Genomic DNA, 27,245 nt, shown 5'->3' on the forward strand with positions numbered 1-27,245 from the left:
GGTTAGGTGAGGACGCCTGAATCCTGATCCATCACTCTCTGCCTTGTTTCCTTGAGACAGGATTCCTCATTAAGCATGAGGCTTGTTGATTTTTGGCAAACCTTCTGTCTCTGCCACACTCCCACCCCCACCCCAGCACTGGAGTTACAGATGTGGGTGACCACACCTCGATTCTCTTAAATTTTGAGACAGGGCCTCACTATGTATCCTTGGCTGGTTTAGAACTCACAGAGATGGGCCTAATTTCCCAAATCTGGTATTTAAGGCACATACCACCATACAGGCTCTCTACCCTGCTTTTTTACCTGGGCTTCGGGGGATCTGAACTCAGGTCTTTATGCTTGCACAATGGGTGCCCTTAACCACTCCCAGCCCTAACTTTTCTGAATAGGCCTTCATATCACCTACAAATCAGGATCTCAGTGTTTGCAACCAAGTGCTTACAACCACTTTCTCAAATTCCATAGCTCATTACACTGGCCAGTATTTTTAAAGTCATATAGTGGAGACCGTTGGAAGAAGAAAATGTCTACCATAAGGAGAATCTCACACACCCTACCACCGAGTTGCCTTTTGGTCAAGGCATTTTATTACAAGCACCAGAATGGAATTGGGACATGTGGGTTCTGGGAATGCAGATACCCGCCTGAGCTTCCCCGTGCTGTTTTGGAACAATGAGTTTATTTAAAATAGAGATAGCTCCTTTATATTCTTTGTTGGGTGGGGCCCCTCTTTTGAGTGGTGATATATTTTCACAGGTCTGGAGATTCTTCTTTTTCTGACAACTGGGGGTTGGGGGAAGATAGCTTCTTTTAGGACCAGAAGTCTATTTTTGCCCAAATTATCTTATCAAAGGAAGGAAGGAAGGAAGGAAGGAAGGAAGGAAGGAAGGAAGGAAGGAAGGAAGGGAGGGAAAGAAGAAAAAGACCAAGACCAAGAGCAAGAGCAATGGGGATGAAAGATCCCACAAACCAACAAGACCCATGCAGCACTGGGCAGGGCAGTAACTCTGCCAGACAGAGGGCTCACTTCCTGGAGCCTTACTCCCATGTATTTGCTTAAAGCTTTAGGTCAAGAGTGACCACTTGGGTCCCTCCTACTGAGGAGGGTTCTCTCTCTGTCTCTCCTCCACCTCTCACTTGTTGGACACCTGAACCCTCTCCCTGTTTTCTCTCTTTTGGAGAAGCCCAAGTAAGCAGGGTTTGGCCTCTGTGAATACATTGACTCTTAGCCCCATGACTCGTGTTCTCTTGCTTCCTGGGGCTTAGGTACATTTTCTCTGATTCTGTGTTAGACAACATGTCTTGCCTTCCCTCTTTATTGGTGCACAGGGACAGGGTCACTATGTAGCCCAGGTTGGCTTTGAACTCTCCATCCTCCTGCTTCAGCCTCCCAAATGCTGTAGGTGGTAGGAGGCCAGGACCACACCCAATTCTAGATGGCTTCATGGATGCAGTCTCTCCATTTTGACTGTTTTCTACCCATCCTGCCCAGAAGTGTGCAGCATTTAGCCAAGAAAAGAGGAAAATGCATGCAAAGAGTGTTTTCTACAAATCAGAATCGACACATAGCTAGAGTCCCAAGCAATTCCAAGCACAGAACATGGACTGAGACAAAGCCTGGTGCCCGTTTTCTGACTCTCTGTGAAGCTCACTGTGGTGACAGGTGTTGCTGGGCTCTGTTGATATTGTTTAGCCAGGAATCATCATCAGACTTGACCAGTTTTCCATTCCCATGTGACTATCCCCTCTTCCCATGTCGAAACACAACTTTCCATGCCATTTCAGGATTGTCCAGAGACAGCCCCCACCCCTCACCCACCTCTCACCCCGGCAAAGGCAACTTCCCACTTCTCCTCCTCCAGGATCAGCTTAGGACAGACATCTGTCCCTGGGCACCAATGGAAGGAGTCAAGCAGGAATTCTACCCTTAGTACTCCTTCCCTCAAGAATGGGGACTGTCCTTTAAAGAAGGTCTGCCCTGGTCTGGGTCTTCAATGAGGATTTGGGAATTTTCTTGACAAATGGAGTGAGGTGGCAGAGAAGAATCATAGCTGAGAACTAATGTTAGCCACCCCATATTGTCACCAAATTGCTGAGAAGAGCGGACAAGGACAGGGCAGATGTGTTATCATCCCCGAAGAGCAATGAACAGAGCGTGGTGTGGCGAAGCACTTGTCAAACAGAATTTACCTGCTGATCTTTGCTTTCAACGTAAGATTTTCTCCCTATGGGATCAGGGATCAGATTCAGAGCCTCTCACATGCACAGCCTGATTTTAACATTTAGCTGTGATATTCTGTATGTGTGTAGACGTGTGTTAGACATCCATATGAGCACGTGGCATATATTATGTGTGTGCTCATGTTGGCACATGTATCATGCCTATGCACATGAGTTGGCCTGTGCACACATACATATATGGGTATATACTGTACATAAGACCAGGGGAGAGGGACAGCTGCTGGTAAGAGCTGCTAGCCTCCCTATGGAGGCTCCAGAATGCTTTAAAACTTAATTTTGTACTAATGTTTCCATAAGGGTGATGGTTATGATGCTGTCTGAATATTGACAGTGCCCAGGCACGGTCACCTAAGCTGCTCCAGTTGTGCTTAGTTCTGATTTTGTCCTTAGTCATGTGAGGCTGTTTCTTTGTTTCAGTTTCTAAACTATCTTTGAAAAGGCCAGTGAGCTTTTCTCCTACACTTGATTAAATTAAGGGTTTTTTCTGTTTGGAGCAACCACATCTTTATCTCTCTGTCCTTTCTTTCTGTCTAGGAGCCCATGTGTTTTGCTGGCTCCTTGGGGCTATTCTGTAAGTAGCTGCCCTCAGTCAAGAAAGTCATTCTCACGCTCCCTCCTTTGCTTGGGAGGAAGGGTCAGGGCTCCTGAGAGGTAAGGCCAGGGCAGAGCAGGGCAGAACTGGCTCTGTACTGGGTTAAGCCTAGGAGCCATGGGATGGATGAGTGGGCGTGGTGAGGATTCTTGTGTTCCATTGATTTCTCTGAGAGGTGACATGATGTCAGGCCAGATGGTGGTGATATCGACCTGGTCCTTGGAATAGGTTGGGCTTGGGGGGGGGGGACCAGTAAGTTGGAACTAGAACCAGAAGAGCTCTTGAGAGAAGCTTTGCCATGGGGAATGAAGCAACAAAGTCATGAAATCTCCCAAAAGCATTGCCCCAAATTTTCTTTAAGTATATATGAATTCAAGACAGTAAAGGAAAAGATTATAAAGCTGGCCACATTAAAATGTAAATGTGTACGGCTACAGAAGGTAACCAACAAACCTTGTTGAAATAAATATCGAAATCCATGGTAGCATAGATCAGAGTCTTGTCTGATAATAAGCACAGAAAGAAAGAAAAAGACAAAGACATAGAAAGGAATTCAAAGAAAAAGAAACAGAAACAGCCAAGAACAAGAACAAACCAAACCTTTCTCACAGGAGAGGCAAATTAAGGCGAGCTGTCATTGTTCTCCCACTCTCAGATTTGAAAAGATTAAGAGATCTGATAAGCCAGTCAGCAGCGTGTGGGGAAGTAGACACTCTCATATCCGTTAGGAGGAAATAAAAACCGACAGCCTCGCTGGATGGCAGCTGCCAGTCTTCATCAGAACATAAAATGCCAGCAAGACATGGTGGCTTACACCTGACATCCTAGCACTAGGAGGCTGAAGCAGGGGGATTATCTTGAGTTAGAAGCCGACCTAGGCTACATAAAAGTGTGTGTGTCTATGCATGCATGTTTGTAAAATGCCTATGTCTTTTTGTCTGGTTGACTCTGTCTAGTTAGTTGTTTATCCACAGTAACTAGGAAACCCTGACACATGTGACCAGTGTGAGCCAGGCACTGTTTTAAAGGCTTTCAATACATGGATGCATTTAGTCTTCCCAGCAACTAGTAGATATGGCATTGTTATCATCTCCCTTTTACAATGAGGAAACTAAAGCAAAGACTTCAGCCATGTATGTACACACGGATGTAGCTATAGATGCATGGATGTAACCATGTATGTATGCACGGATGTAGTTATGTATGTACACACAGATGTAGCCACATATATAAACACAGATGTAGCCATGTATGGATGAATGTAACTATGTATGTACATGGATGTAGCCATGTATATATACACATATGTAGCCATGTATATATACACAGATGTAGTCATGTATGCATGGATGTAACCATGCATATACACATGATGTAGTCATGTGGGTACACAGGGAGGCAGCCATAGATGCAGGAATGTAACCATGTATATACACATGGATGTAGCTATGTATGCACACACAGATGTAGCCATGTACACATGGATGTTTGTATACTGCAACATCTTATACAGGCAAAACATTCCAAATAACTACTACCACCAGGTCCCCCCTGGTCAAGGGCATGATAGTACATGTGTGTGGTAAAATGCTGAGGATAGGGGTTGGGGATTTAGCTCAGTGGTAGAGCGCTTGCCTAGCAAGCGCAAGGCCCTGGGTTCGGTCCCCAGATCTGAAAAACAGGAAAAAAATTGCTGAGGATATCAACAAACCATCTCTGTCATGAGTCTTGGTTACTTCCCTATTGCTATGAAGAGGCACCATGACCAAGACAACTTATAAAAGAAAGGCTGTCTTAGGATTCATAGTCCATGATCATTCTGAGGGTTAGAGTCCATGATTACCAGGGCAGGGAACATGGAAGCAGGCAGGTAGCTGAGAACTTGCATCCTGATCCTTTTGAAATGTCAATGTCTACGCCCAGTAACACACCTCACCAACAACGCTATACCTCCTAATCCTTCCCAAACAGTTTTACCAACTGGGGACCAAGTGTTCAAACCTATAAGCCTGTGGGGCCATTCTCATTGAAACCACCACAATGTGAAAGACCTTGATGATAATTTATGAAGAAAGCAAACTTTAGAATAGTTAAACAATATAATTTTATATATTAAAAAATTAAATATATATATGTATATATACAATCTTGTATGCATGACTTTTTAAATATTTTACAAATAAGAATAAGTCTGAGGAATTCATGGGATGGAGGAGTTTTTTTTTTTCATTTCATATCTTCTGTGTGTGGCTTTTTTTTTAACATATACTCTTTTTGGTTTTTGGTTTTTGAGACAGTCTCACATAACCCAGGCTGGCCTCCAGCTCCCTATATAGCTAAGGATAACTTTGAACTTCTGATCCTCTTGCTTCCACCTCCTGAGTACTGGGATTACAGGTGCGTGTCACCATGCCTGGTTTATGATGGGAACTGAGCTTGGGGCTTCATGAATGTTAAGCAAACGCTACCAATCGAGCCATGCACCCAGGCCTCAATATAAAATGTTTAAACTGAGTTAAATAATAACATACATGAAATTGTAGTGCTGTGTGGCATGTGGAAGGGGTTAAGTGACTTTTTGTGAGGTTTATTTTTATATTTTGAGTTTATTTCCTGCATGTATTTATGTGTATTATGTGCATGTAGTGTTTGTGGAGGCTAGAAGAGGCTGCTGGATCCTTTGGAACTAGAATTAAAGTTGGGTGCAGGCCTCCATGTGGGTAATGGGAACAGTACCCAGGTCCTCTTGGAAGAGTATCAAGTGCTCTTAACTACTGACACTTCCCTCCAGCCTCCCTAACTCTTGTTTCTAAATTGGAAGTATTGTGTTGTTGATAGGTTCTACCCCCCCTCTCCCTCCCCCATATTTTGTCAATATGGGTACCTGACTTTCATTGTTCATGAGAACCTCAAATGAAGGAAAATGGGTAAGAGGCCATTCTAGCAGGATTTCAATAATGATGGTGATGGTAATGTTTCCCAAAACTGCTCACAGCCTGCCATGCTTAGCTGTGGGGCCAATGGACTCCTGAGGCCACCACCAGCCCCCCCCCCCATGGCCACTATGCTACGAGATACTAGATGGCTGGAGACTGGTCACCTATGGCCCCTTCCCAGAGGATCCTCAGTTTTAATAAGTTCTTCCTTTCAGAGATTGTAGGAAGGGGCCTGGGATTCCAAAACCAAGAACATAGCGCTTCTTGAAAGAGAAGGAGCTCTGGGCTAGTTGGCACTTCCTCTACAAAAAGAGCCAGAGCTCTCCAACCCAGTACAAATCTCAGTGTCTGGAGAGATAGGGCTCATTGCAGGAAGAAGGAAGCCATCAAGCAAGGAGTCCAGGGGGAGGAGCCAAGTAGGGGGAATGAGGTCTCAGCAGTAGGTCGGTACTGGTAGCCTCACCTTGGCCCATGTGCTTGCTCCCTCTGCAGTTGTAGCTAAGAACTGTTCATCATGATATGGATCTTGCTGAGCTCCTGGGGGTTTTGGCTCTTTGCACATGTCTCTTGCTCCATTCTCTTTGACAGTGTAGCATCTGAGGAGTCGAGGAAGCCTCTCTAGATGATGGAACATTCCAATCAGACAACATAGCTATCTAGCAGTGACATAAATGATACACCCATGGCCACTCTTGGTGTGCTGAGGGCGGGTGGGGAAGCAGTGCTGTACGCAGGACTGTGAGACATCAGGTTCAACTCAGCCTTGGAACACCATCAACCCCGGCATTTACAGGTTTTGTACGCAGACTCCACAAGCTGTGTCAGACAGCCCTGTTCTCTCTGGCTCTCTGTTTTCCTGCGTGGTTTCTAATGCCATCTTTGATTTATTTTAGGTTCCGGAATTGCGTTTACACTTACAGGATTCTGCCCAATGAGGACGATAAATTCACTGTTCAGGTAAGTCCCCACCTGACTCGTGCTTTCTCTGAGAGAAAAATGAAAAAGAGAAAGGAGAAACAGGTGGCCCGAGTTGTCTCAATGTGAGGACTTGGTAGAGCTTAGCTTCCTCCAAAGCTGTGTGTCTAGGGAACTGAGCGAATAACTGACTCTTCATAGATGACCGTCATAAGATGATAGTCACGCATACCAAAGATTGTTGGTGGCCCTGGCTGAGAAAAGGACATAGCGGTGAAGGAAAACCAAGCCAGTGTCTATGCCTTGATCCATTATTTTGTTTGGCTACCACAGATGAGCCAGTGTCCGTGGTCCAGGAAGCAGCAGAGGGAGGTGAACTTGCAAGAAAGACAAATGAGTTAATGCCTTTAAATTTCTGTAGCTCCCTTCTGCCCGCTGTATCTGTCATGGCATCTGAATTCACTGTAAAAAGACAAAATATACAAAGCCATAGATAAACGTATTGGTTGGTTGGTTGGTTGGTTGATTTACGGGTTATGCCACAGTGTGTATGTAGAGGTCAAAGGACAACTTGTAAGAACTAGTTCTGTCTTTCTGCCATGCGTGTTCTGGGGATTGAACTCAAATCCTGAGGCTTGAGTGGCAAGTGCCTTTACCACTGAACCATCTGCTATCCACAGCTAGACTTTAAAAGGGAAACAAACAAACAAATAAAAAATCAGCAGTATTGGGGTTGGGGGTTTGGCTCAGTGGTAGAGCGCTTGCCTAGGAAGCGCAAGGTCCTGGGTTCAGTCCCCAGCCCCGAAAAAAAAAAAAAAAAAAAAAAGAAAAAGAAAAAAAATCAGCAGTGCCAAAGCCTGGGAGAACCACATTTGCAGAGTTTGTAACAAACACAGGGGCCTGGTCTGTCTGACATGGTGTATGACAGCTTAGTGATGTGGAAGGCAAGGAAGTTAGTTTTTGCCTGGCTTTGTTAGGAAAGTGTGGGTGTTTGCAGAAAGGAGGTGACAACCTTGGTGTCCTCTGTAGAGGAGGAGGCTGTGCGTCACTAAGTTCACAGCGACCATAGTAAGAGCCACAGCCACATGTGGGACACCTCTGTGTGAACAGTGCAGTAAGGGAGGGCGAGCATCTAGGCCTCCTGTCCTCAGAACAACAAGGAACAGAGTCTCCAGGGTTTTGCTGAAAAGAAAGGAGTGGGAAGGGAGAGGCGAGGCACGTTGGTGAAGGGAACGATGATTTGTTTAGGTCAAAGAGGTAGACTGGCAGCCACCTTGATGAAAGGCAGTCCCCAGGCAAAAGCTTCCAGAAACATTGAAGAGGGAGAAGTTATGAACAGAGGGTAAGCCTTGCAAGGCAGCAACTCATAATGGAATTCAAAGGAAGTCACCTCAGTCCTTCCACCAGCCGCTTCATCCAGAGAGTGGGACTCGAATGGGGACCAGTTCCATCCAGATGTGGCAAAACTTCCTTCTAGGGAGAGTCTGCTCATACTGAGCTGCATGGGAGGGGCCGGTGTGGACCAGTGTGGGCTGGCGTAACAGCTCTACTGCACGGCATGAGCACCAGAATGGAAGGAGGGTTGGCTGGAAGGTGTAGTCTATGGGTCAGGGACTCCCTGTCCAAGTCCAGTCATCTGTGGAAATCACCAGAACAGATCTGAGTACGTGTAAGCAAACGCTCTTTTTAAGGTTGGCAGATGTTCGTCATCTGAATACTTTCTGAGACGTGAACTCCACAAGCTTCTGAGGACATGGCTGGCTCAGGGGAGGTCTCTTAGGCACGTAGTGGGCCTTCATGGTCTCTACATTTTATCCAAAACCATGGACTGTGTGAACTTTGCCTGGTGGCATGGCGTCCTTGGCAGGTGGCTTCCCGCTAGGAGTCAACTCTCTTAAGTTAAAAGTGAGTCGGCGTCTTTGATCTTTCTCCCCCTTTTGTGGTTTCTTCTGTTCCTTCAAAGTGATGAAAACTTTAAGTATGACTGGGAAAGAGGTGACTCTGTGGCTTCTTGTTGAGGGTTTGTGCCCACAGCTTGTAAACCTGTCACTCCGCCTGTCTGGAGTTTGTGCCCATGTTCTCGTCACTCTTGCTTCCGTGGCTTCCTGTGACCCCATAAATGACCACAGTCTTTCAGTGGGACTAGGAGCTTCAGTGTGCTTTAGGGGTCCCTCTGACTGGTTTTTGCAAGGGTCTACTGTTCTTAGTGGGCAGGAGGACACTAGAGAAACCCAGGGCTTGGGACCAGAGCATCTGGAGCCCTGGCTGGGTTCTACCTCAGTGGGTCAGCTCTTCTCTGTGGGTTGCTCCTCCCTGCTGATAGCACTGCCCTTCTTAGGTCACCAGAGGGAATCCGATTGGCTCAGATACCAATTAGCTTTCTTTGCCTGACCCACTCACAGGCTACCGAGCTCTCTGTTGCTTGGCTCTTAGGAAGCAGGTACCTGGATGGAGGCAGAGCATTGCCTCCTATGCCCGCCTCAGCCAGAGAAGTGAGCAGGCAGTTTTTACAGAAGTTATTGCCTTGCTGGACATAATTGTTTCCAGTCTTGCACTTGACCTAGGACCTTCTTGGTCACCTATACCAGCTAAGGGACAGGAAGCCATGGACCTACGTGGTCTGGGGAAGCCCTTACCTATAAAGATGTCTTGTCCTATAAACAAACAAACAAACAAACAAGCAAACAACAACAAAACACCACACATTCACAAGTGACTGGAGATGTTGCTCAATTGGTAGAGCCTGTCCAGCCTGAGCAGACTATGGTTCAGTTCCCTAGTACTGCTTAACACCTGGCATAGTAGCACATACCTGTAATCTTAGCATGTGGGGGAAAAGTAAGGGGATCAAAAGTCCTTAGCTGCATAGTGAGATTGAGACCAGCACACATGCACATATATGTGCACACATACACGCATGCACTTGTAGAGAGCACACAGCATACATGCTAAACCAAATGATGGCATGGGACTACTGAGGAGCAAATCAAAGCTCAGACCCAGTGAAGCCAAGTCAGAAATGCCCTTCAGGAAGTGTTGGTACTGGTCTCTGCTTATTTTAACTCCAGTTCCTCTTTTCATGTTGAAGCAAAACCTGCATTCTTTCCTGAGCTTAGCCACAGTTTCTGTAAAACTCAGTCCTTATACCTGAGCCTGCTTAGTGTCAGCAGCAGCAGGAGCTAGGCTGAGGCGTTGCACGCCGGCACACCAAGAGCCTTCACGACCCCACCTCCTCTCGTGGGAGATCCTTGTCAAAACATCCATTCCACCCTCATTCTTTCCTAAGGTCAGTCTGTATCTCATGATCCAGAGGGTCCACTGGCTGACTCGGCTCTGACTCCATCATTTATAGACCTACAAAGTCAGAAATGGGAAGGCTAGCGGTAGAGCTTCATTGATTCTCTTGTTTAACACGTAAATGTTTGGCACCTGTAGATACTAGAGCTCACAACCCTGCTTCCAAGCTAAGTCTCCTTTCTTGGGGCTTAGAATATGTTTCTAGGCATGAATGGGTGCTGAAACACTTGGGCAAGATGGATCCCATGACTGTGTCATGGATGGGAGGCAGGGCAGTGGTCTCTTTGACCTATTTGGTTGGTATTTGATCATGAATATCACTTGGCTGCCTGTCCCATGCATTCAGGATTTTGCAGCCACGTGGCTTTGTTCAGGGACTTCGAGGAGACCAAACAGGAAGATAGAACATTACATTTCCCCTGCTGTGGTCCCAATTCTGTTCATGGATGAAGGGTCTGGGGAGTCTACATGGAGGCTGTTGCTACCTTTACTGTCCTTGTTCTTAGTAAGGAGACGTCCATGTCCGATTCGTGGTAAGAAGGGAGACAGCCACATGTACTTCCTCAATCTGCAAGGCGAGAAAAGAATGGGAGAAAATGGGAGGGAAAGAGATGCCGAGAATAGTATACTGGGAGGAAACAGGAAGATACAAAGAAAAGGAATGGTGAGATCGAGGGAAAGATGATGAAAGAAGGAGCAGTCAAGAAAGAGGAAGGCTGTGGACGTGGTAGGTACAGTTTCTACAAAGGAAGAGAGATGAGTGCAGGGCAGGAAGCTGCATAGCCGACGGTGATAGAGGGTGAGTGAAGATGGAAGTCTTCTGTCAGGGCTGTGGAGGATGTCTATCCAAGGCTCTGCTCTGCGGACGGAAGCAAGGATCCGCAGCGATCGTGCACGGAAGCAAGGATCCGCAGCGATCGCGCACGGAAGCAAGGATCCGCAGCGACAGCAGACGCCGTGAAACGGTTCTAAAGCAGATCCTCAGACACAGAGAAGCTTCTGAATTAAAGTTCATGTGGACATCCTCTGGGTACTGTGTGAGGCCAGAGGCAGGCAGCATGCTCAGCCCGTCCGGCCCCGGGTTCTCATGCCTAGACACGGGGTTCGTGTGAATACCTGGGTCTTTCCTGAGACTACACAGGAAGTGACTCTTCCCTCAGGGAAATGGCGTCCATCTTGGGCTGCTGACTTCAAAGTGAGCTGTTCTCCCAGTTGCTGCCTTTTGGAGAAGCTCTCCTCCCTGGGAAAAAAGGGAGGGTCTAAGGCAGGACAGGAAGTGTTAACAGACAACTGCTTTGTGTCTAAGGAGGCTGCAGATCTCTGAGCAGCCTTTAGACATGATACCCCTAACCAGGCCCACCACTGAAGGGAACAGGGGTCTCTGGACGTCACTTGCTGCCTGATACTTCCTATGAAGAAAAAATAGCCCGGCTCACGATTCCGTCACACAAATATCTCTACGAAACGAACTTCCTGCCTCGACTGAGTTGGCAGTGTTGGGGATAAGGACGGCGAAAGCTGGGGTACCGTGGGTTTTCATGCATGTTGAGAAGTGGGACTTTGAAACGATCTTTCCCACAGTCGCCGAGGTTACTTTTTCAGACAGAAGGAAAACCCCGCTAGCCAGACGCCTGCCGTGATCTATGTAGATCAGACGCGTGACTCAAGTTCCTGGTGCCTGGCGATGTCTGTCACATTGCTCTGGGCAGCACGCATCTGGAGAAGGAACAAAACCACGTTCTAAGAGCTGGCCTGTCACAAGCGTCGGGGAGGGTGAACGGTTGAGTCTTCGTTATGAAGTTCAGGAAGCGGGTGGCAGCTGTTATTGTTCTGAGTGGTCACCAAGTGAAATAAAGATTCCGTCTGAGCCTCTGGGCAAAGGATGTGGCTCAAACACACACTTCCTGAGGTTGCACAAGGAAGAGGGCAGAGCAGGCTCAGGGGCTAGCATGGCCACGTGAGGACAAGGAGACCCCTTTGTGTCGCTGCGGCCATATTCTGGGGTCCTGCGTTTTAATTTTGTTTTAATTTTTTCTATCTGCGGTAAACATAGAACTATTTTCTAAGCCTCTGACTGTCTCAAAACGTCTTGCAGCTGGGTTCATATTTAAAAGGGAAATTCTTGGGGCCAAGTTTTCCTTCAGCATCCCCCAGAGGTGTAGTTCTGTAGCCTTTGAAAATGTAGTATGACTGAGTCCCAAGCACCAACCCAAGGCCAGCTCATGCCAGTTCTGGTAGAGAGAAGGACATTGCTGTCTGTTCCCTGTGTCCTTTTCCTCCTGTGGCAAACGTCTGGGTGCTGCTGACCTTGCTCACTTTACAACTCAGGTCTTTCCTTGAGGCAAAGTTTTTTCTTGATTGATTGTTTTTTTTATTTTCTTTTTTTGGTTCTTTTTTTTTTTTTTTTTTTTTTCCCCGGAGCTGGGGACCGAACCCAGGGCCTTGCGCTTCCTAGGTAAGCGCTCTACCACTGAGCTAAATCCCCAGCCCCCTTGACTTTCTTTTTTAAAAGCCAGTTTATCTGCTTTATTTTCTCAGATTCTACTGAGAAAGCCAAATCTCTCCCTCGTTTGCCTTCTCGAGCACTCTTACTCTCAGAGACAGACAGACAGACAGACAGACAGACAGACAGACACACACACACACACACACACACACACCCCTCACTTCCCCTTCTCCTGTGTGCCTGAGGGAAATTAATCCATTCCCAGGTGTCTGGGGGCAGGGAGTATTTACTATCTGCAGTCTCTGCTTCTAAATGACTATCCTTTTCTCCTCATCTCTAACACACCTACAGCCATATCCCTTTCCCATAATTCTCCATGTCCCAGAATGCTATGGTCTGCTTCGTTTTTTTGTTTTCTTCTCCCACAGAGCACAGAGCTGACACTAAGCATTGATGGGCTAAGACCAGGCAACAGTACTCAGTTGCAGAGGGGAGGGACTCCGTGGGGTGTCTAATAAAAGTCTTTCTTAGAAACAGACACAAGACAAAATGGCTCCCACCATTCTGCCAACTAGGATAAGATAACTGGAGTTGCTACTGCTGCTTTGTGGCCATGAGAAAAGGTTACTGGAGAATGAGGTCATGCAGATGGCAGAGCAGAAAGATGAAATGAGCGATTGGATTAGCTGCACAGCACTAACCTAGGAGCTGGCCAGCCCATGGGCTTCCTGTCAGTGAGATGATTCCACTGTGTTTAAATATAGGATTTCTGTTACCTGTAGCAGAAAGTGGCCTGACCTACAAGGTTTGGTCTACTCTAGGGGGGAAATCTCAGAAAAGTGTACACTTCATATCGAGCACCAAGTTTCACTGCACGAGTCCACAGGCCATATTCTGCAACCTCTATTACACCTCTCTCCTTAGTCCAGGCCAGTGCATGCTACCAGGGTCAGTTCTGTGCCACCCAGACATTCCCAACGACTTGTCCGTGGCCTCAATATCCTATTTCTCTCACTCAAATCCAAAGAAGTACAAAAATCAATCAGCATGCTAGTAACCTCTGTGCTCTGGGAAGACGTCTCAATTTCTGGTTCTCTGTGGGATGATTTAGTTTCTCATCTCAGGTTTGCCCTTCAGAGCAGGTGCCACTCAGAGTTGCATTGAACAGATGAGTCTTTGCTCTGAGGAAATACTATTTCCTCCAGCCATGGCCCTGGGAGGTGGCTCCCAAGTAAAGTGCTGGCCACACAAACGTAGGATCAGAGTCCATAAAAGAAGAAGCACACAGCTACACATGTCTGTAATCCCAGCAGGGACTGGGAGGGGCAGAAATCAATGGATCCCGGGAGTTCCCTGGCCAGCCAGTCAAGCCTAGTTGATAAGCTCTTGGTTCAGTGAGACTCTGTCTCAAAGGGCTGGAAAGATGGACGATTCAGCAGTTAGGAGCACTAGCTACTCGTCCTGGTGACCAGGGTTTGATTTCCAGCACCCACCTGCTGGCTCACAGCCATCTGTATCTCTAAGTTCAAGGGATCTAATCCCCTCTCCTGGCCTTGGTAAGCAACAGGCTTACAAAGCACATAGACATACGTAGGTAAAACACCCATACACACAAAATTGAAATTAGAAATGTATTAAATGGAGAATAACTGAAGAAGTCACCCCACATTCACCTGTGGCCTCTACATACATGCCTGCACACACACAAACATATTCACACACACACACACACACACACACACACACACACACACACACACACGTAAAGGACAGACTCCTCACCCTCCACCTGCCAAGGTGATCGACTATTCAACTTTATGCCGTGGTCCTTATTACTTTTGAGAAACTCTTCCCACTCCACAGCAAGAACCCAATGGCTATCGGTGGATTCAGTCTGTTTGTGAAGACAGAAGAGCTGCAGGTCCCAGTGGACAGCAGGATTCACTTTGCCCTGCTGCAGTTGTCTCCACAATGCTCTCTGGGATCATTGCCTTTTGGCACATGCTTTCCTCCCCGTGATTAAGTTGTTCCCTACCCTGAGAAGGCTCCTCTCCCCAGTGACTCACTCCTGCGGTAACTACCTCACGGGAGGCCTGCATTTCAGTATTGAGATACCAACTATGACGAGTTTGCCTCAGTACCTAGTCACTCTCCACTGACCCTCTTACCAGCAGCTCTTTCACCTTTCCTTCCTGTGGGCTCTCCCTCCTGAGTCCTCATGGTCTCATTGCTCAAGGCTGCTGGGTCCTGCCCAGGTGGTTCCTCCTGCAACCACGTTTTTCAGAGAAGGCTTTTAGCTAGGTCTTAGGATCCTAGCACACAGGATGCTGCCTTGCTTTCTCACGGAGTTTTGAGGACGGACAGAGGTGGCTGCATAAAGCACAGAGCTCAATATATCACTATAATTGGCTTTACATGATGGAGCAAATACACCAGAAGTCCAGAGGCTGGTTAACTGCCATCCCAGTACAGGGTGACCCAGGCAGCTACCTCAGCCTATTTGGAACAGGGCTGGGGACACCAGACATAGAAAAGAGCAAGACAGTGGTGAGACTTAGAAGACACCAAAGTCTCTGGAGTTTGGAGAAAGGCAGCTGGAATGCCCAAGGAGGAAGTTGAACCAAGACTGAGTTGCCAGGGGGTCCTGACTGGTTTCTAATCTTGGCCACAGACAGAGTGGGAGACCTCCGATCCTGTCTCCAGGAAAAGAAAATGCTGGCACCTGCTCACTGGGGCAGAATGCCTCTACTTGGAAGAACCAGGAAGACAGAAGTGGGGGGATAGTGTCATGGCTGGTACCTGGACCATTGGCCATGTCTAAGAGAGACCTGAGGACATAGAGGGGTTAGGGGAGGTCCTATGCCTTCACCTAGGGTTTGCCGTTGATTCTATTCAGTGAGCCTCCTCAGGAGGCAAGGACTTAGGGCACACAATCCAGGGAAAAGGAATAGTGGTTTAAGTTTAAATTAATAGAAACAGGACCAGGGAGATGGCTCCGCAGATCCATCTGGGGCTGACCACCCCACCGTCACCCTCAGAGCCTCTTTTCCAGCCCTCCCCATATGAAACCATGTTCGCCCAACTCCCATCTCCATTGTACCCTGTTCTAGTTTCCTAACGTCTCTCACCACTGGCTACAGCCAGTTGCCAATCGATATAACTCAATAGTGTACAGTCATTCACATTGATCACCTTGTATTTCTAGAGGCCAGAAATCTAAAACTGGCCCTCGCTGGCTGTGCTGTGGACTCAGGTATGAGCAGAGCACTGCCATTTCTGAAGGTTTCCAAAGGGGGGTGGGGAGACCCATTTTCTCGTCTTTTTCTGTATCTAGGGGCCTCCTGAAATCTTTGGCTAATGGCTTCTTCCTATGTCCTGCAAACCAATAATGGCTGTCAATACATCTCACGATGCCAGCAGCATGGCCCTGTGATTATTCTGATTAACTGCTGTCCTTTCCCATCTCAGGGCAGAACATGAACAACCCTAACTCATTCATGCTGGATGACAGCTTATTCACAGGCTCTGAGGTGGGGACATGAACATCTATCCAACCAGGTGGAGAAATCACCATTCTGCCTCCCACAGCAGCTGTGTTCATGACCTATCCCTTGGGCTATCCTATCCATCTCCATCCTGAGAGCTGAGGATGAAGGCCCTGGGTTCGGTCCCCAGCTCCGAAAAAAAGAACCAAAAAAAAAAAAAAAAATAAGAGAGCTGAGGATGGATCTGACCGAACTGAGACTTTGTCTTGTACTGAAGAGCTGGGAAACCACCTACACTCACTAGGTACTCAATAAATACTAGATACATACAGGCATCAAGTAGGTACTCAATAGATACTGGCTGGATACATCCAGGTACCCATTTGGTACTCAATAGTAATGGATTCATGCAAGGACCCATTAGATAACCAATAAATATTGGAAAATTCAGTCATGATGGTACAGCGCTTGTAATTTTGTGCTGAGGAATTGGAGACAGAAGAATCCCTGGGCCTCACTGGCCAGGCAGCCTAGACAAATCAGCAAGGCCAAACCAATGAGAGACACTGACTGAAAAAGTAGGGTAAACAGTTCCTGGGATGTGACACAACAGGTTGTCCTCTGTCATACACACACACACACACACACACACACACACACACACACACACACACACATACACACACACTCCCCCACAGACATGCCCATACATCTAAACGTACATAAATATTAAAAGATACATACATAAAAGATTAGGCATATAACAAACCTCTAAAGAAAGGAAGTGAACCCCTGTGTTCTAGTTTTCTACAGCCCTGTCCATGTGCTGTTCACCAAGATGCCCCGGTTGGCACCTTGAGGGCGTCTCTGCAGCCGGTAAGACTAGAACCACCTGGGATGACGCTAGGACATGGAGCATCTGGAGTCAAGCTAACCAGACAGCTGCCCTGGGCTGCCTGCCCCTTGAGGCAGCTCCTCTCTGGGCTGGTTCCAGGGCCACCCACTTGTCTGCCAGTCACTCCTGTCTCCCAGAGTAACTTGAGTTTTACGGAAATTCAAGAGAGAAGCTAGAAGGAAGGCCACTCAGGGATGTAATTAAGGATAAAAATAAGTCACATCCTGGGCTCTGGCGACACGGAAATCTAGATTGCTCCTGTTCCCAGGACTGTGTTGTCTGTATCCAAGTGGTCCCAAACGCTGTGTCTAAATTCTTAGCAGGCGGCGATCTAAAAGAGCGTCTGCCTCTTTCTTTTTCTTGAGATGCCAAGAACTCAACCCAAGGCCTTGCATACCCTGAGTACTCTACCACTGATCTACACCCCTAATCCTGCTGAGTGCAGCTAAAGACAGATTTTGCTTGTGTGAAGTGGGGAAGGGGAAATGCTTTTCGTAAGGAGGTGAGCGTCCCTGGCTGTGTGTAGTAGGAGAAGGCTTCCTTAAAGTCAGATGCCCAACATGGGAGTAGGAGAAACTGACATCTCCTGTCCCCCAACCTCTCACCCAATCTTCTGTCTGGAAACACAGCCTGGCCAATAAGCCTGGCCTTCACTATCTCCAGTCCTGAGAGACACCTCTCCCATAGCGTCTGCCCAGGGCTCAGTAGATTCCCTTACGATACAGGAAGAGTGGGTGGAATCACCTTGACCTCAAGATGGAAATGCGCACACAGGAAGAACAAGGGGGGATTAATGTGGCCTGGGAGAAATGGGGAAAGCAAACGGAGGGATCCAGGCAGACTTTTACACCAGCTGGGACGGCTGCAGGCTGTAGTCTTTGTGACTACCATCTGGCGGTTCCGTGAGTCAACATGGGCTGCCCCACTTTTTTTCTTTAAGGCAAGTAGAAAGCAGGAATACGGGTGTAATAATAATAATAATAATAATGATGATGATGATGATGATGATGATGATGATGATGATGTTATACCAAACATAAGTAAAGTCCCCTCAGCAACAACAGTAATAGTAATAAAATACCAAACACAAGTAAAGTCCCCTCACCTAGAAGCCAGTTTCCCTTCCTGGGAATCCCTTCAGTAGCAGTGAAGCCTGGTGTGGGCCCACAAAGTAGTTCTCTGAAGGTTCGCAGAGGAGAAAGCTGCAAAACCTTGGCAACAGGGGCTCAGGTAGTGGTGTGGTCTGGGAAACCTTGCAAGCACAAGGACCTGAGCTGGGTCCCCGGGACGCTCACAGTGGTGCTTGGTAGCATGACTAAGTTCTCAGCACTGGGTGGAAGAGAGAGCAGAGGATCCCTGGGGCTTACCCAGCCTCTGCTCACGGATGACCTCCTGGCTAATGAGGGATCCTACCTCGAAGGAGTTCCTGAGAAGGATACCTAAGGTAACCTCTAGTCTCCACAGGGATGCATGCACACACGTACAAAGACATACACACATATGTGCACACACACATATGTAAATATATATAATCAAGATGAAGGAACCATTGACACCCCAACACCAACCTCTGGCTTCCATGGAACACCACGTACAATCAGAGATCTACATAATTAAAAAATTTTAATTTGGGGATGGTTCAATAATGTCTGCTCGGCTAAACAGCTGTGTCTAGTTTTAAGTGCCCTGTGATTCCTTTGAACAGTTTTGGAGAACTGTTGCCTAGGAACATACACTACAGGTTGAATGTCCCTTGTCAACTGGGAATCAGCTTGGAAGCAGAGGTGGTTTGAATTTAGGACTTTTCCCCCCTGGATGTTGGACTATGTGCACATACATGAAATATTACACACATGTACAATAGTACACAGCCTGGACCCAAGTAAAAACACGTTTGTTTGGGTTTTTTTGGGGGTTTTTTTTTGGGGTTTTTTTTTTTTTTGGCTTTTTTTTTTTTTGGTAGACCATGGTACATAGCTAGCCTGAAGGTCACTTTCTGTGTTCTTACAGCTTGCCTGTATTTTCTGAAACCTGTCACATTGTCACCTAATAACAAGGTGTGCAATTCCCCACGTGTGGCATCTATTGGTTTACTCCAAAAGTTTTGAGTCTTGAAGCATTTCAGATTTGGGGTTTTCCGATTAGAGGCGCTCCCTGTCTTAGTCACTGTTCCATTGCTGTGAAGAGACACCATGACCAATCACGGCAACTCCTACAAAAGAAAGCATTTAACTGGGCCCTTGCTTACAGTTTCAGAGGGCTAACCCATTATCATCATGGCAGGAGCACGGTGATAAGCAGGCAGACATGGTGCTGGAGAAGGAACTGAGAGTTCTGCATCTGGATCTGGATCAGGAAGTGGGAAGAGAGCCAGATTCGGCCTTACTTGGGCTTTTGAAACCTCAAAGCCCACCCCCAGTGACACACTTCCTCCAACAAGGCCACACCTCCTAGCCCTTCTAATCCTTTCAAATGGTGCCGCATCCTGATGACTAAGCACTCAAATACACACACACACACACACACACACACACATATATATGCCTACAAGGATCATTCTTATTCTGTAATAATTAATGTAACAAACACCGTCCACCACCTGCGTCTTCAGAAAAGTGTGCAAGTACTATATTTAAAATCTCCAATGCAAAAATTGAGTGGCAGGATGATCTTTTGATTCTTAGAATTGTATTAATTAGTTATTGATTACAGTTAGGATAGCAGCTGGCCTCCTGGGAGAGAAGAGTTCTCTGAAACTCTCCTGGGTCAGGGGCAGACTGAGGGCTATTGGGCATCGTTAGAAAGAGAGCAGCCTGCTTACAAACAGTTGCTTCACACAATACACCCTTCCTTTTGTGTTTTCTTGTCTTCGCTTTGGGTTTCTCTTCTACCCAAGGGAAACACAAATATGCATTTAAAAGTTCATTCTGGAGAGGTCTGGCCAGATGACTCAGGGATAAAGTCACCTTACACACAATCCTTCCCACCTGAGTTTTGATCTCTAGGATGTTCTCTGACCTACACTACACAGACACAGACACAGACACACACACACACACAGAGAGAGAGAGAGAGAGAGAGAGAGAGAGAGAGAGAGACTTTCTCTAGTAAGAAAGAGATCTACATTGAAGGAATATTCATGTTTATTCACCTTGCCTAAAAGCCCATCAAGTGAGCATCCCTTACGAGGTCTCTTATCTCCTACCAAGTCGTCTTTGCCTCAGTGCTGGACATCAGTATCTTTACGTTTCCTCAAACAATGGGTAAAATTTGCATCCTCAGTGTTTTGCTTTTGCGTTTCCTTTATTGAAAACAACAATAAGCCCTTTTCATACATTCTCAGCATTTGTATTCCTTTTCTTGTAATTCGCATATTTATCTCTTGTTGTTTGTTCATTTGTCTGAGATAGAGTCTCATTCATCTCAGGCTGACTCTGATCCTTCTGCTTCTGCCTCCAGTGTTGGGATAACAGGTGTGTTACTCCCACGCTCAGATTTAATATTTTTCTTTTTAAAAAATCTTTTGGGGCTGAAGAGATGTCTTAGCATCTAGGAGCACTTGTTGCTCTTTCAGAGGATGCATGTTTAATTCCCAGCATCCATATGGTGGCTTGCAATCATCTATGGCCCCCATTTCAGGAGACCCAATAGGCACACACATGTGGTGCACATACATTTATGCAAATAGAACGTCCATACACATAAAATAAAAAGAAATCTAAAAAACTTTCTGATTAAAAATATGTTCTTGCCAGGTAATGGTGGTGCATGCCTTTAATCCCAGCACTCAGGAGGCAGAGGCAGGTAGATCTCTGAGTTTGAGGCTAGCCTGGTCTACAGAGTGAGTTCCAAGATGGCCAAGGCTACATAGATAAACCTTGACTTTGACTTCTCTCCCCTCAGTGTACATATATTTAGTAAACTAATTTTTATTTGGCTAGTTTACTTTTTCTTTTAAAGATTTCCCTGTGTGTGTGTGTGTGTGTGTGTGTGTGTGTGTGTGTGTGTGTGTTATTGTTGGTGTTATATATGTGTGAGGTATTTGTGTCATTATGCCACAGTGCACATTAGAGCCAGAGGTCGGTATCTAGTGCCTTTCCCTGATCATTCTCTTCCTTTATTCTTTAAAACAGTGTCTCTCACTGCGCCTTTAGATCATCAATTCCATTAGGCCATGGGACCAGTGAGCTGCAGGGATCCACCTGTCTCCAGTCCCCAGAACCAAAGCTGGGGTCACATGCACACACCACCACCCCGCAGCCAAGGCTGGGGTCACGTGCATGCACCATCATGCCCTCCCTGCTCTCTGTGTAGTTCTGGGGATCTGAACTGAGAAAATTTATAAACCAAATCACGTCTCTAGTCCGTCCTTTTTCTTTTCTTTTTTTTTTTTTAAAGATTATGTTGTTACTTCACAAGTCTATCCTGACTTGTGAAAACTTTAAACAGAGGCTGGGCTACAGCTCAGCTGATACTTGCCCAGTGCTTGCTAGACCGCAGGGAGCCAGCCCTGTGATCAGTCCTCAGCCCCATATAAAATCAGCAGGTAGCACACACCTGTAATCCCAGTATTTGGGAGGTAGGGGTGGGTCAAACAGAAGATCAGGGTCATTTTCAGCTAAATAGGGAGTTTGCAACATAAGCTCCTGTTTCAAAATAGCACCAAAAAAAAAAAAAAAATCATTTTAGTTTATCAGTTGTTTTCCTGTGGATTCTAGATCTTGTGACTCATCAACCTTAATTATCGGGAGAAAATGGTACTTTTTATTTTCTAACACTCTTATCATGTTTCTATGTCAAGTGCTTTATTTTGACACTTGCTATAAAATGGGGACTACAACTCTTCTTCCCTGTGACTCAGTAGCCTCGGATAGTAAACAGTCCACCCTTTCCTGCTGACTCACGGTTCCTCGGCCCATATGCTAATGTCCTACTTCCTCTCAGGCTGGATGTAGACTCCTCCTTCTGTTCCACTTATTGATTAGTCTCTCCTTGCAATAGAGCAGCGAGGCACATTGGTAGCAGTAATATTTTTATAGCCTTTTTCTTACTCCTGCTCCAGAAGGAAGCTATCAACCAAGACCAGACAGCAAAGGGGAACAGGAAGTGGGTAAAAAACGATGAGGGTCAGCAAAGGTCCTGTGTGCAGGTTCCGCCCAGCCCTCTGTGGACTTCTTCTTAGGTAAGCTGAATGCTAGGTCAGTGGTCAGCACCAGACACCAGGAACTCTCAGGGAATAACCTATGCATCCTATAAAGTGTTCCTTAAAGGAGAAAGCAATCTGCCTCCTAGGACCATTCCTGCCCACGGCTGGTTCTTCCTCTCACAAGATGCAAAGCCTTTAGCTGTTTAGAGAACAAGCAACTTCCCTTTGATATTCCCTCAGGTGAAACTCTGAGTTCTGGCCACCATTGTCTACGTCCTCTCCTAACTCAGAATGTACTTACTCTGCCTTTCTCAAAGGTCCTTTGGAATCCCGTGCTGTGGAGTGCACTTCCTCTCCCATTCAGCTCTCTCCTAGGAGCTTGGCTTGACCAATGGGAGCGTCCAGAAGGCCATGCCATGCCCTTTATTAATGCCACATTTACTGTCAAACTCCCATCTTCCTTGTGCATTCGTTTTCCTTCCTCCACTCAGAACGCCACCTTGGTTTTCTCATAAACTTCATTCACACGGTCACATCTAGCATACTACTTCAGATCACCCAGGGTCTGCCTTGTGCTTCTGTCACCTAGAAGGGTGGAGATGAGTCCTAGCTGGCTGGTAACCCTGTCTCAGTAAGCCCACTTCAGATCTGAACAGCTGATGGAATGGAGACCCCAGTCCATGCTGGCTTGAATGGGATCTCACTGAGCCAGGTCTTTTTCTGTGTGGTCCTCAACAACTCATGAATGAATCTCACAAGATGCTTTGCCCAAATCTACATATGTGAGCTCGATATCACAAGTGGTAATCAAGGCTTAGCTGTTGGTTATCTGACCGGTGTTTTTCTTTAATTATGGGCCAATGAAAACAGTTCTTAAAGTTAAGAGACTTTTCCACATAATTGCTTGAACTTCTTAGCGTCTTTGGGGGAAAAAATGAGGTTCTGATGAGCTTGAACTTCTGTGACCCTGTGACGATATATGCTGGAGGTGACTGGGCTCTCCTCCCCTTCAATGTCATCATTTCCTCCTTGTCTAACATCTCACCCCGAGACTGTTCTGCCTTAGATACAGAAAAAGATCTTCTTGTTGTGGAAGGGGGAGGGACTTGTGAGGTCCCATCACCCCCTAAGATGGGTAGTTAACAATACTGTGGGAGGCAGAGTCAGTCTCTTCAGTGGTGTGGCTACGGGTAAGGTCTCTCATCAGCTCAAACTACACACACACACACACAGAGAGAGAGAGAGAGAGAGAGAGAGAGAGAGAGAGAGAGAGAGAGAGAGAAGTGAGGGGGCAACAGAGGGTAATAGGTGGTAAAGGGAATAAAATGTGTGTGTGTGTGTAAACCTCACAACCTTATTATTCTGTATAATTAATGTAAAGATTTAATAAAGAGCTTAATCCTAGAAGCAAGCAAACATACATGGGCCTTCTACTTCCAAATAAAATACAAAAAACTAGATCTCACTGACTGAATTGGTTCCCAGTGCACACCCTAGACCGAGACACACTTTGCATTTTCTCATAGACCCTGCTTTGGCAGACTGACCTGAAACCTTACCCAAGACTCACATAAACCCACTGAACCATGAACTGCAGAGTAAGCCTTCTCACCCGTTGTGAAAGTCACAACTTCCCAATCTGCCCTTCCCCTTAGACCTCCCCTCCCCCAAGGTTCAGTTCTCTTGCTTAAAGGTCTCTTCCTTCCCTGGGATGAAGTTTGGGTGTCAAGGCAGCAGGTGTAACTGCAGCTGCTTGCTGGCCTTGGCCTCTGGCCCCAAGTTGGACTGTGCCTTGCTCAGTTCCTCCTGGTAGCAGGAGGTGTCAGAGTTAACTTTCAGTTCCTCTGAGGGCTGGTGTTTATCAGTCTACCTAACTGAGCTTCTGGCCCCTAGAGGTCTGGGGCGTGCCGTGCAGAGGAGCTGAAGGGCCCATGCTATCACCGACGACTTGCCAAGCAGAGAACACTTTGTTCTTGTCCCTTTCCGGCATCCCTCAGCCTCAGACAATCCCACCACCCACCAAGGCAGGCTTGAAGCTTCCTGTTTTGGTTTGGGCCTTTGCCATCTTTTAGTGGGAAAATCTTTGTCCTTTATGAATACTCCTTTCCCTCTGCATTGCCCCAGCAGTCATTAACCTTGCTGTAACCACTGTGCTTTCTTCTGAATCTATGGGGCCGTGCAGAAGGAAAGGCAGGTATATACAGGAGGCCCAGTCTGTAGGAATTGGAGAGATGATGATGTCACTCCCTATGACATATGAGGTGACAGACATTTGTCAGCTGTTCTCCTATAAGTAAAATAATGCCCCAATCATCTGCCAATGTCTGTGGTGTCAATATTCCCAATAAGGGGCCCACCAGAAGGGCTGCTTGGGGTTGAAGTCAGTGGGAACCATGGGTAATAACCCTGTACAGTGTGGTATGAGCTCAAATTGGAAGAGCTGGCTCTGGACGGACTTTGAACGTCTTGATCAGAGCCTCGTTTTCCTGGTTGGGGTTTCGGTTGCTGTGATGACACGCCGTTACTAAAAGCAAGTTGGGGAGGAAAGGGTTTATTTGGTTTACACCTCCACATCACAGTTCATCATTGGAGGAAGTCACAACTGGAACTCACACAAGGCAGGAATCTGGAGGCAGGAGCCGATGCAGGCCATGGAGATGCTGCTTACTGACCTGCTCCTCATGGCTTGGTCAGCCTGCTTTCTTATAGAACTCAGGACCACCAGCCCAGGGATGACCCCACAATGGGACGGGCTCTCCACCACCACCACCACCCCCCCGCCCCATCAATCACTAATTGAGAAAATGCCTTACAGGATTGCTTACAACTTGATTTTATGGAGGCATGTTGTAGAAAACATTTCATCTCAATCTGGGTGTCTACCCTGCCTTTGATCATTTTGTCTCCCAGATAAAAGACCCACAACTTTTATATTTATAATAAGCTTTCAATGCATTAGAGCTGGGCAGATAGCTACCCTCTAAACTATTTGGATCTACTTCCCTATCAATAACCCCGAGTGGTTACTTGCTATCTTCCATCCAGGCTGCTCTTAACTCCAATTGACCAGCCCTTGTGGCCATGTCTTCATAACTCATCTACCCCTTGGCGTCTTCTCCAGTCTACATCTTCTCTTTCTCCTCATGATTCTCCTGCAACCCCAAGCCCAAGAACCCTCAAACCCCCCTTATCTCAATTCTGTCCACGTTTAGGCTGTGGTCATCTTTATTTTCCAATAAAGGATAACTTAGGGGCAAGGTTACTTAGGTCTAGTTGCAGATGCTTTTGTCCCTGAGGGCAACCAGGCCTTGGGGACAAGTATTTAGCATTGCAATGCATAGCAAAAGACCAAACCTCAAGAGAGGCATTTTCTCAATTGAAGTTCCCTCCTCTCAGATGACTTTAATCTTGTGCCAAACTAACATAAAAATGGCCAGCACACTCCTGTAGCTCTGTGGGGATCAGGCAAATTCAGTCACTTCCACCTGACCCTGAGGTCTTTTCAGGCCTCAAAGCCTTACTCATAGTTGTTATAACTCTCTATTTTCTTTTCTTTTTATCACCTTTGGGGAGGGTGTTTTTTCCACTGACCTCTTTTACAGACTGGACTGTGTGATCAAACTTCCTATGTCTCCGGGCTTCAGTTCATGCATCTGAAAAGTGGAAGCCAGCTACTATCAGATGACTCCTGCCTTGGGCTTACAGCAGCAGCTCACTTTGCTCTTGGCCAGATAGATCTTACAATCCTCATTCAGGGACAAGGAGAGTAGTGTAGCCTGAGAGCGTTAAGCATCACACTCCAACGACAAAAGGTTCCAATTAGAAGCAACTTAAGGGAAGTTAGGTTTATGTGGGGTCATGGTTGAGGGGATATGGTCCACCATGGTGGGAGTGCAAGATAGTGGGAGCATAAGGTGACTGGCTTGTCCTACTGTGTCCTCAGTCAGGAAGCTGAAAGAGAGGAACACTAGTGTTCAGCTGGCTTTCTTCTCTTTCTTTTTTTTTTTTTTTTTTTAATAGAGTGTAGACCCCGCCCATGAGAAAGGGTGCTACCTGCATTCAGATGGTAACTCTCCTCAGTTAACCTTCTCTGGGAATTCCTTGAGAAATTTGTCCAGCAGGGGATTCTAAGCCCTTTTGATGTGGCAATGAAGATTAACTACAACTGTGGAGCCTTGGATTACTTTCTCTTGACATTTGACATTTATAAATTCTAGCAACTCTAGGTCTATGTTCCCCACAGACTATAATTGGAACTAAATGGAAACAACTTCTTCTCCTCCTCCTCCTCCTCCTCCTCCTCCTCCTCCTCCTCCTCCTCCTCCTCCTCCTCCTCCTCCTTCTTCTTCCTCTTCTTCTTCTTCTCCTCCTCCTCCTCCTCCTTCTTCTTCCTCTTCTTCTTCTTCTTCTCCTCCTCCTCCTCCTCCTCTTCCTCCTCCTCCTTCTCTTGTAATTCTCCCTTGTGCCATAGTAGCCACCTCTCTCTACCTCACTCACACTGAATTTCAGCTTTTATAATTTTTCCAATGTTACTTATTCTTGCCCAGTTCTCCTGCATTTGTTACTTTTTAATTTGTATCTACTTATCTGACAGGACCTCATTCTGTAACCAGCCCTTTACAACTTTCTACAGATGGTGCTATGGGCCTGAGAATAAGCAGTCAAGCCATGAATTGGAACATTGTAAATTTAAACCGTAGCAACCCTCTGATAGCATTAGGCCTCTTTTTTTTTTCCTTTTTTTTTTTTTAAGATTTATTCATTTATTATATATAAGTACACTGTAGCTGTCTTCAGACATACCAGAAGAGGGCATCAGATCTCATTACAGATGGTTGTGAGCCACCATGTGGTTGCTGGGAATTGAACTCAGGACCTCTGGAAGAGCAGTCAGTGCTCTTAACCGCTGAGCCATCTCTCCAGCCCCAGCATTAGGTCTCTTAAGGCTTCTGCCTCTGACCATTTTTTTACTGACTGTGGTATCCGCTGAAACTGCTGGCAGGGACTGGGGGCAGAGCCCATTCCAAGTCATCCCACAGAGTCCTTCCAAAGGGGAAATGGGGCAGGGTTTGTTAGAACAGGGAAGACCCCCAAGGTACTGGCTAAGTGCAAGGCAGAGCCCCCTCCCCCCGTGCCTAGTACTTCCTGAATATATGGATCTGGGGAAAATAGTGTCTTTGTGGCTTCTGCTCATTGATGGCAGTGGGACAGAGTTGGTATTGTGTCCACTTGCATCCCATTACACTGCAAGTTTCTTTCATAGAGCTCAGTGGCAGTCTCTTCTGCTCCT

General features: G+C 46.6%; 1 protein-coding gene across 2 annotated transcripts in view; it reads left to right on the forward strand.

The window, feature by feature from the left end:
• The window catches only part of Inpp5d (inositol polyphosphate-5-phosphatase D), a 105,064-nt gene that overhangs the window by 9,476 nt on the left and 68,343 nt on the right, over positions 1 to 27,245 (forward strand). For both annotated transcript variants that reach the window (NM_019311.2, XM_087567461.1), the window contains 1 exon segment: positions 6,665 to 6,728. In NM_019311.2, the coding sequence (NP_062184.2) occupies positions 6,665 to 6,728 (64 nt within the window).

The sequence above is a fragment of the Rattus norvegicus genome, chromosome 9 (assembly GCF_021556685.1).
Source record: "Rattus norvegicus strain SHRSP/BbbUtx chromosome 9, alternate assembly SHRSP_T2T, whole genome shotgun sequence".
Taxonomy (NCBI): domain Eukaryota; kingdom Metazoa; phylum Chordata; class Mammalia; order Rodentia; family Muridae; genus Rattus; species Rattus norvegicus.